We start from the raw sequence: 10,392 nt of genomic DNA, 5'->3' as shown, positions 1-10,392 counted from the left end.
AACCAAATTTTCATTTTACAGTCAGTTTGCACCAGTCTGCAGTCTGCATTTTTCAGTGTCCCCTCTATTTTCTTTATAGTGTGTTAAGACTCAAAAGTTAGATTAAATAAATATTTACTAAGAATTTGCCATCCTCCTTCTTAAATTCTACTGTTTCCATTTGGATGAATAAATTATTGAAATTTTTTTCTTTGCTTCCCATCTGACCAAAAAATTGGCTTGTGCCATTTTCTTTGATGATATTCTGTAGAAAAATCCATTAAAGTAACCAGGCACAACCTAGAATCAGTTCACACAATAACACCCAATAACACCCAATATTGTACAAACTGAACTCTAATACATATTATTTCCTCTGAAAGTGCAAGTTAAATAAAACAACATTTTAAAAGATCCACTTGGAAAAGCTACACCACGATAAAAATTGTTTCAAATATTTAGTCTAAAAACATTGCAATGTTTAAAACTGCAAAATCTTTGCAGCATGGTCACTGTCTCAACTGAATTTCTTCACCCCGTTAACGTCTAGGAGTGAGACTTATTATATATAAAAACACCAGACAATTTTACTTGTCAACTGGGAGTGTCTTGCAGTTCTTGAATAATATAATTATATTATATTATTACTAGACTAAAACTACAGGTTCTGTGCTTCATGTTTTGGTTAATTAATACTTCTAAGCTTGATAGCAATGCCCTTTCCAAACCAGAATTTTGAATATCTGTGTATCAGCTGAATGTGACATCATCAGCTGGTGAATTTTAACCCTTTCCTACCTAAGGGAAGGGGCCCCCTCTTGGATGAGTAAAATAATTGTCTGGCATTAGACAGAGTAAAATCTGTGAGTGTCATTCTTTTGGGCAGGAAAGGGTTAACCAGAAACTGGTTGGAGTATGGGATGCCTGTGGCATCTTGTTAAGGTAATATGATTTATCATCCATCTTATTCAGTGGTTTAACATAATTATAATATGTGTGGATATTTTGCAAGTTGCGCAGTACTTTTCCAAGCCCCGCAGTCTGTGAGTATTATAATGTTAAACCATCAAATAAGAGATTTATTATTCCACTACAAAAAAGGTGTTATTTTGCTTACATTTTATTTAGTAAGAGTTATTTTAAAAATGCTTCATCGGTCCTTCAGGGCACGTGCGAACAATGTAAACAGCACAAAAAGCCGGCCAAATGTCCTTTATTTGATTGGATAAACGAAAATTTAATGATGAGCGGCAAGCAATGACCAGCTAAATTCTCAGGCTTTGCATCGTGTCGAAAACAATAACATTTCTTTTATTGAAAAACCCCTGTTCTGTCCGTATTTGCTCTGTTCTAAACCAGTCAAACCGAGACACTACAGTGTATCACTGTCTCATATTTGGCGTGTTCTCTTGCATGACCAAATGTGGTAAAATGGCATAATAGTGGAATAATAATGCTTCAATATTGAATAAGTTTATGCGACCGTCTCTCTAAAAATATTAAAAGAGGGAGCATTCCATCAGCACTGCTGATGGTTTAACTGTCCTTTTGGCACTTACTATGTTTTTTTGAACAAATGTAAATATATTTACAGGTAAAATCATCTGGCGTTATTTAGAATAAAATCTATTAATTAACTCTTAAGATTCAATGGCTTTATTTTATTCTGCTCCCCATAGCAGAATAAATAAACAAAATAAAGTTACATATACATATACATAATTTTATGTGATACTTGGGGAGCACTTAAGTGTAAAAAATGTGCATGGCTCACCCACTGCCTGCAAAGTCAAATTTAGACTACAACAAACAAGATTCCTTAGGTCATATCTACAACAATATTATTAGCTATTTTTCATTATAAACCTTATTTTAGTCATTCTGTTACATTGTGATCGGGAAAACCATGAACACCTGAGCTATGTCAGGAATGTTATTTCTGTCCAATCGTCCGTCCTAAACAGCGGAGTGTTTACTGTTGTTTGCACGGGAAGAATTGTGTCGGCTTTAGATTTTACGGGTAACTGATTTAGTTGGAGATAATTCTGGTCATTTACACTCTAAGACTATTCATAAAGAAACACAACAGTGCATGAATTAATTTGTATTAATTGTTTGCATTCCAAGGCTGCTGCCTAAGAAAATTTCAAAGAGGCCCTCAGAGCTAAACGCTGAGAACTTAGGAGCCCAACATATGAAGTGAAAGGTGTTGCTGTGAAAAATTAAGGCGCCCACAGTTATTCTTTGGGAACCCCAGGCTACCGGGCTCCTGTTAGGCAACAGCCTTGCTTTCAACACGTGAAACTTTTGCGAATACCTGTATTATAACAGTTATTCAGTTTGTGGTTTGCGTGAAGCCCTCAAAAATGACTGTCGTAAAAACAATAAGCATTCCTGACACATATTATAGGTGTTCATGGTTTTCCCGGTCACACTGTAATTTCAAACGGGAACAGATTGCACCTTAAGATTCAATCTGGATTTTTTTAAGGTTGTGATTTGGAAGTTCTAATGCTGAAACTTGTAGTGGCCACATGCCTCCAATGATCCCAGCCTGTATAGCAACACCTGTGGCAACTGCAAGCTCAGGGTCAATTGACACATTTGGAGCTTTTCCATTAAAATATTTTTTAATTAGTTGTCGCACCCTTGGTATTCTGGTTGAACCACCAACCAACACTACCTCATCCACAAAATCCTTTGGAAGGTCAACTTCTTTGAGAACTCTCTCAATGGGTTGTAAAACTCTCTGGAACAAATCTTCATTTAACTTTTCAAAGGTTGATCTTGAGATCTTTTCCTCAAATATCACAGGTTTGTTTCCCTGGTTTAAAGATGGTAGGGGCACTTGCACCATTACCCAGTCCTGTGAAGTTAAGTTGATTTTTGCCATTTCAACCTCTTGTCTAAGACGTTGGATATCTTCAGCATTTTTGAGTTCCTTTCCAAACCTATCCCTTATTACTGCAATGAGGTAAGACAGAAGCCTTGCATTGAAATCTTGCCCTCCTAACCTGTTATTGCCAGCCATGGCCATAGTGACAAACATTCCACCTTGGATGTTTAGGAGAGATACATCCAAAGTACCTCCACCCAAATCCACAACCATAACATTAGAGATTCCAGCTTTCTTGTGGAGACCATAAGCCATTGCTGCCGCTGTTGGCTCATTGATAAGTCGAAGAACTTTGATCCCAGCAAGAGAAGCTGCTTTGATGGTTGCGTTCCTTTGTGCCATGTTAAATTCAGCTGGGACAGACATTACCGCTTTGTTTACAGATCGACTGATATTTTTTTCAGCTGTTCTTTTTAATTCTCTCAATATCGAAGCTCCAATCTCTTCTGGTGACACTAACGTTTGGTTGCCATGACTTTCGATCATGAAGAACGGGTTGTTCTTTTCGTCAGTGGTGATTTTGAACTGATACAGGGAAGACATCTTCTGTAAATCTCCCTTTGTGAAAGTCTTTCCAATAAAGCGCTTAGCGTCATAAATTGTCGATCTAGGATTCAGTTCTGCTTGAGCCACGGCTCTTTTACCCACTAATATTCCATGATTGTTAAAAGCTACAACACTAGGGATAACTTTACTTCCATTTCCGTTGGCCAAAATGTCAACATGTCCCGTGACAGCTTGATAAACTCCGACGCAAGAAAACGTTGTTCCAAGGTCTATACCGATGATGCTTGGTTTGGGAGGAGGGAGACGACTTTGAGCAATGTATCCAGCAACGACAAGAGCGAAAATACCACCGAGAAAGACCCCTAAGGAAGAACTCATCTCCAACCTTCATGAAACGTTCACAACCGGTGTTTTGCGACACGTACATGCGTACTGTGTGATGCGCAGACAAAACAACTATCCCTACCGTTAGACGGGAGGGGAGGGGTGGGTGCTACTACTCGAACATTGTAGGTGCACTATTGTGTCATTTTACTACCGAGACCAGAATGTTTTGTCAAAATGTTTTGTTACTCAAATTTTCTTCTCTCCTGGGAACAAAGAAACAACTGTTTAGACATGCCTGACAACAGACGCAACTCAAAGCAATCTAGTCTTCTTAGTAATAAATGACGCCATCATGCAAATCGCCGATTAAGTCATCCTGTGGAGCTAAAAAAAAAAAAATCCTTTTTATCAGAAATGTTTTTCACTTCCAAAAACTATTATTTTTTACTTAATTCCCACTCTGCTTGGAGGGTCATGCAATGCTTGCCCCAAACAACTGCTGCAAAGGTGACTAACAAATAATTAACCTATTCACTTCTCAAACGCCCTAGGACGCCCTCCATTGATGAGCAAAATGATCTGGCGTTAGACAGAGCAAAATCTATCAAGTGTCACTCTTTGGGGTCAATGGGTTAAACTGAAAACAATAAAATGGAATTCTTGCAGACTTGCCAACCTGTCTCATGCAACAACAGTGAGATTTTCAAAAATCATTCCCAAATATAGTGAGAATGATGGAGAAATGGTGAGAAAATAACAAAACAACATTTTAAAGTTGTGCGTGCATAATTTATATAATTTATGCATATAAGAATAATTTCTATTCAATTATTGTAGTAATTATACGTCTTATATCGGCTATATGCCAGTTGTCTATGAACTATTAAACGACTACTTACTGTGTTTGCATTAAACTATGCTGAAAAAAGACATCAGATTTTTGCTTTCAGTTTCAGAACAACAAATCTTCCATCTCGTGACTCATTTTCAATTTGTCGTGAGAATTTAGTGAGAAATCGTGAGCCGTGAGATTGTGGTCAAAATCGTGAGTCTCACGGCAAAAAAATGAGAGTTGGCAAGTCTATTATTGTTAAGCAGTTGATGCAAGGGCTCCTCAAACGTCAAAAATAAACCACAGGCTTGAACTCAAGCCAGACCAACACTCAGCATCTTTTTAAAATAACTGAGGAGAAAGTGCTTCTTTTGTATTTTCATCTTTTAGTGGGGACTTTCAAGTCTAATCTCGGACATGGACTATAAACCGTAAGCCCTAGTGTCTCTCAGCACTTGTTCATAAATAATTCTGTGGGAAGTTGAAGAACCCAAAACTGTTCAAGAAGAGTAGGGGACATTGTTCCCTGGTGTTGTGGTCTGGCCTTAGCTTTGAGCATGAGACCATTTTACAGTTCTGTGCTCAGTTAACCTGCAATCAGGCATACTTTTCTTTAGACAGGGCAGAAAAGGTATGGAGGAAAAGTCCCGGGGGGGGTACTTTAGGAATTTCTGGGTGGGGATGTGCCGCTGGGACCCTGGAACCCTTAGCCTATACCAGAGCTAGTTCAGCTGAATTTTGCTACCCTATACTAGAGTAAACTCCCACCGATTTCCGTCTAAATACCGATACTTGAGAGTTAATAATATCCAGAAGTTTCTCATGATAGCCATTTATTGACACTGTTGAGGCTGAGTTGTGCAAATTTAAACTTTGCCGACTCGACTTTTTAATATTTTTGAGCGGGAATTTCTGGTTTCCTTAGTCTTGATAAAATCTTCAAGCGACTGGTCAGTTTCGTGAAAAATGATACCCTATTCTAGACCCAAACGCTCTGATTTATATACCCTATGCTAGAGTAAACTGCTTGAAAACCATACCCTTCACAGCGGCACATACCTATATAGCCCATATATGGCAGTACCCCCCCCCCCCCCCGGGGAAAAAGTACGCCTGATCGCAGGTTAGTACTCAGTTACCAGGTCTTTGAATTGAAAGCGAGGCTGGAGTACCTTGTTTTGATACAAACCTTACGGTTTTTTTAATGTACATTATGTTGTTGTAATGCTAACAAGTTTCTATTTACATAAGAAAAGCAGTGAGGTTTATATCAAAGTAAGGTCAACTCCAGCATTGCTTTTATTCAAAGACCTGGCAAATGAGCACAAAATCGTAAAATGGTCTATTATACTAGCCTGCTTCAATGAATGAACAAAACAGACAAACAAACAACAGAAAAGTCAGCACCAAATCAATAATTTTTAGGACCTTCTTCAATACCAAGGCTTTAATTTGTATACTTGTTTCAGAGCCAAGAAGTGATGGACGTTTTTCAAAGGGTGTATTTTATTGAAATGAAATTGCATTACCTCGAACCCTTCTTGGGGTGGCTAAATAATTCCACAAACACATAATTCATTGAAACCTACCAGAAAACAAAATGAATGTTGATCAACATTGGTCATATTGAAATCAGCCAGTGTAGTAAAAAATAATGGTTCTTTTTAATTATTGATAACATTGGTCACTGTGAAATTTGTCCCATGAGGTCTTGGTCCATGTTTTTCAATCAACATTGTTTCTGATAATATACAGTTCTGATGAAACAAATGCAAACTTGGATGAATGAAAAAGTTGCCTTTCAATTTTCTCTGTTGCACGGGAAGCCTGTCAGAATGCACAACCAAATAGTTGAAAATATAAATTTCATTATGACTGTGCACCAAAAATGGACATAACACAAGAATATAGGAAGCATATTATACCATTTATTTATGGAAAGCCATAACTGAAGTTTTGTCATTATATGTAGCAAGGTTTGATGGTTATGTGTTGGGTTTCCATCGTGATTTGACGAGGTTTGATGGTTACATGTTGTGTTTCCACCATGATGTGCTGAGATCTTCTTTTGACATGCTGTGTTTACATTATTTTTTGTTGTGACATTCTTTTATGACGGCTTAGTTTCTCCCTTTATGTGATTATAAACATAGCACATCAAAAGAGTAGGCCAAGAACCTCGAGTTCATGATGGAAACACAACATGTAACCACCAAACCACGTCACATAATGACAAAACCTCACCAAATAATAACATTGCCACAGTACACTGTGACAAAACTCCAAAACATCAAGTCAAAACTTCAAGACCAAAGAAGAAAGATTAGGTACATAAGAAAGTTATGGCTTTCCATAATTTTTCATTGTTATAGGTCTACATTAAGTTGTTTTACTGCTGGGAATCTCTTTGGAACCGCCACTGACCCACATCCTGGCAAACATGCTGTTTTGTTTTGCTTGTTCATTGGGACAGAACTGACCAATTTAACTGAACTGGAGGGACACTTAAAGTCTGCATAGGACCTTTATGCTGCTTGTCAAATTTCACCAATTATCAAAGCCTCAACAATCTCTCCTGCCTCAATTCTTGTCAAATTTTCAGTCCTTGGTGGCAAAACAAGCAGTGCATTTGCAGTTCTCATACTCAGTAGCCTACTGCTACACTGACTACCAGTTGAAACTGCTGATGGGATTGCTTCTCCAGATTTCCATGACAATACAACTCTGTGATATTCAGGCCTCAAATCCAGCTGCACTGCTTGCGGCAACTTAGCCTTTACTTTAGTCAACTCAGGATACTGATATCCTGCCAACTTACGAAGTGCAGGGAGAACAAACAGATTAAAGGTGACCATTGCTGACACAGGGTTACCAGGAAGTGCAAACACCATTTTTTTCATTCCATTCACAGTGACAGTTGCAAAGGTGGTTGGTTTTCCTGGTTTCATGAACACTCTTCCAAAATGAATTTTGGCACCTAGAAGGTCTTCTAAAACAGGTTTTAAGAAATCTTTTTCCCCCATTGACACTCCACCAGATGACACAATGACATCTGCTTTTTCCAGGCCAAAACAAAGTTTGGATTCCAGATCTTGAGGAGTATCAGCTGCAATTCCCAAATCAATGACCTCAAAGCTGTGAGACTTAATCAACGACTTCAGAGCAATCTTATTACTATCTCTGATTTTCCCTGGTTTGGTGACCTCATCTGGGTTAATCAGCTCATTTCCAGTTGAAAGGACAGCAACCTTTGGTTTTTGAAAGACTGCAATTTCAGTTAATCCAAGTGAAGCCATTAAACCCAACTCTGCAGGTCCAAGTTTTTCAAAACATGTTAAAATCTGCTCACCTTTCTTGACATCAAAGCCAATTGGTCTAATGTCCACGCCAACATTGGGAGAGGAGAGAATTTTAATTTTTCTTTCAATTTTCCCGTCGCCGTCACTCTCCAGTAACTCTGTATCTTCAACCTGAACTACAGCATCAGCTCCAGGAGGTACTGGAGCTCCTGTGGTAATGCGCATCACATGGCCAGAAACAACGTGGCATTCTGTCATTTCCCCCGCAGTCACTGGGCCAAGGACCAAGCGTTCTCCAGGACCATCAGATGATAACACAGCATACCCATCTTTGATGGAAGCAGGAAACGGAGGAAATGGCTCTTTAGCAAAAACATCAGAAGCAAGGATATAACCTAGGGAATTCTCCAACGGTATGACTATTTTTGGGAGACAGTAAACATTATCCATTACCATTGAAACAGCTTTATCCATCGGAACAAGAGGAAAAGGAGAATGGCGATCTCGCTCTGCCACTTTGCTGAGATCTCTTACAGTCCCAGGATGGGACTTATGTGGGCAGTTATGATGGATGCCACTTGAATGGGTGGAGTCTAGCACTGAAGAATGGGTAACACCTTGCATAGAGGCATGGATGACACCAACATTGGGACTTCCTCGCAACACTTCTATAGCATGGTGCAAAGCAGGCAAAACAAATTGGAAACATTCTTGAGATCCCTTTAGACTTCCTGGCAAGTTGATGATGATCGTCCCCTTCCTTATACCACATACTGCTCTGGACAGCATGGCCATTGGAGTCACCTTCAGGGACTCGTTCAACATTCGCATTGTAAGACCATTTGCTGGTCTTTCGATGACTTCCATGGTTACCTCTGGAGTGACATCTCGAGGTGAAAACCCTGTTCCTCCAGTAGTTAGAACGAGGTGGGCATTTTCGGTATCGCACCAATGAACCAACACTCTTCGGATGTCTCGTGGTTCGTCTGGAACACAATCGCAAAGGACTTCCGCAACATTTAGCGAGGTAGCGGCTAGTACTAGTTTTCGCAGATTTGGTCCACTTTTATCTTCCGCTTCTCCGCGAGAACATCGGTCACTTACGGTTAAAATCCCCACTTTTATTCCAACGGACATCTTTTCATCTACTGTTGCACTGTTGGCTCGGTGTATACTCCATGGGAGAATGCCATGTATGCACCGTAATACTAAGCTTTGTACTGTATATAAACATCACTTACTGGTCTACACGTTCTTGGGGTACTTAAGCCTACTTGGGGTTCTTGGCCTAGGTTCTTTGCCTACTCGAGGTTCTCGAGGTTCTTGTCGTACTCGAGGTTCTTGTCTTACTTGAGGTTCTTGTCATACTCGAGGTTCTTCGTCTACTCGAGGGCCTACTTTAGGTTCTTAACCTAGTTGAGGTTTTTCTGCTACTCGAGGTTCTTGACCCCGGGTTCTTGACCTACTTGAGGTTCTTGGCCTACTCGAGGTTCTTGTCCTACTCGAGGTTCTTGGCCTACTTGAGGTTCTTGGCCTGCTCGAGGTTCTTGGTCTACTTAAGGTTCTTGGCCTACTCGAGGTTCTTGGCATACTTTAGGTTCTTAACCTATTTAAGATTCTTGGCCTACTCGATGTGCTGGTGCTACTTTGGCCTACCCGTGATGCTATAGCCCTTTTTAAATGAATTGCTTGTTGGCTTAATATTAAAAATGAGATTAACCAATCGTTTAAATAGCCTTTCTCATATCACAGGACAGGCTGTTCCAGAGAACTGTTCTACTATAACTGAAGCTGTTCGCGGAAACGGAACAATTGATTTGTTAACAGAGCCCTTCAAGCTTTGAAACTAAGCTGGGTGAAAAAGTACCTTGACAAAGGAAATGATGCAAAATGGAAGCTGTATATTAAGAGACTTAGGCGGCGATATTATTTTCAAAGGTAATCTCCACAAAAAGGATTTATCTCCTTACTTCAAAACATTGGATGTCTTCTTGCAGGAAATTTTACAAGCCTGGTCAAGTATTATTTATGAAGCTTAAAATTCTTCAAAGAAGCAGTTACTGTCACAGAACTATCTCTTTCGCGTCAATAATAAACCAATACATTATATAGCATGGTCTTCTCGAGAAAAACAGAATATTAGTCATTTGATGGAAAATGAGACTAGATTTCTATCTTTCTCTGTATTTAAAGAACGCTATAACATAAAGACTAGCCTTCTTTCTTTCTGTGGAGTAATATCAGCCATAAAACATTTTGTTATAAACAATAATGAAAACGATTCCCAGGAAAACACCAACTATGAAATTTTTCTCGACAAGTTTTTAAAGGCCAAAAATCCAAATAGCCTAGCATATAAAACAACTTACAAAAATGAAACGAAAGCAGCCCGTTAACAGCCAAACGAAATGGCTTCCGCGCTGTATGATAAAAGAAAATGAACTTATTGACTGGAAGGTGTCTTTCAGACTACCTTTTGAATGTAGTAGAATATCAAAACTTCGCGTTTTTTAATTTAAAATCTTATACAGGAGGCTAGCCACTAATAGATT

At 39.1% G+C, this 10,392-nt stretch overlaps 2 protein-coding genes across 2 annotated transcripts; both read right to left on the bottom strand.

Annotated features, from left to right (window-relative positions):
* Positions 1 to 97: 97 nt before the first annotated feature.
* Positions 98 to 3,803, bottom strand: LOC137978421 (heat shock 70 kDa protein 13-like). The gene has a single exon (XM_068825341.1). The coding sequence runs from the start codon at positions 3,758 to 3,760 to the stop codon at positions 2,444 to 2,446; it is 1,317 nt and encodes a 438-aa protein (XP_068681442.1). The 5' UTR covers positions 3,761 to 3,803; the 3' UTR covers positions 98 to 2,443.
* A 2,176-nt stretch (positions 3,804 to 5,979) lies between these two features.
* Positions 5,980 to 9,037, bottom strand: LOC137978713 (gephyrin-like). Its single transcript, XM_068825734.1, has one exon. It carries the CDS (start codon positions 8,975 to 8,977, stop codon positions 7,079 to 7,081), a length of 1,899 nt encoding a protein of 632 aa, XP_068681835.1. The 5' UTR covers positions 8,978 to 9,037; the 3' UTR covers positions 5,980 to 7,078.
* Between the last annotated feature and the right edge of the window lie 1,355 nt (positions 9,038 to 10,392).

Source organism: Montipora foliosa, chromosome 12, assembly GCF_036669935.1.
Source record: "Montipora foliosa isolate CH-2021 chromosome 12, ASM3666993v2, whole genome shotgun sequence".
NCBI classification, from domain to species: domain Eukaryota; kingdom Metazoa; phylum Cnidaria; class Anthozoa; order Scleractinia; family Acroporidae; genus Montipora; species Montipora foliosa.
The sequence above is the reverse complement of the archived record's forward strand: the minus strand, read 5'-3'. Positions and strand labels throughout refer to the sequence as shown.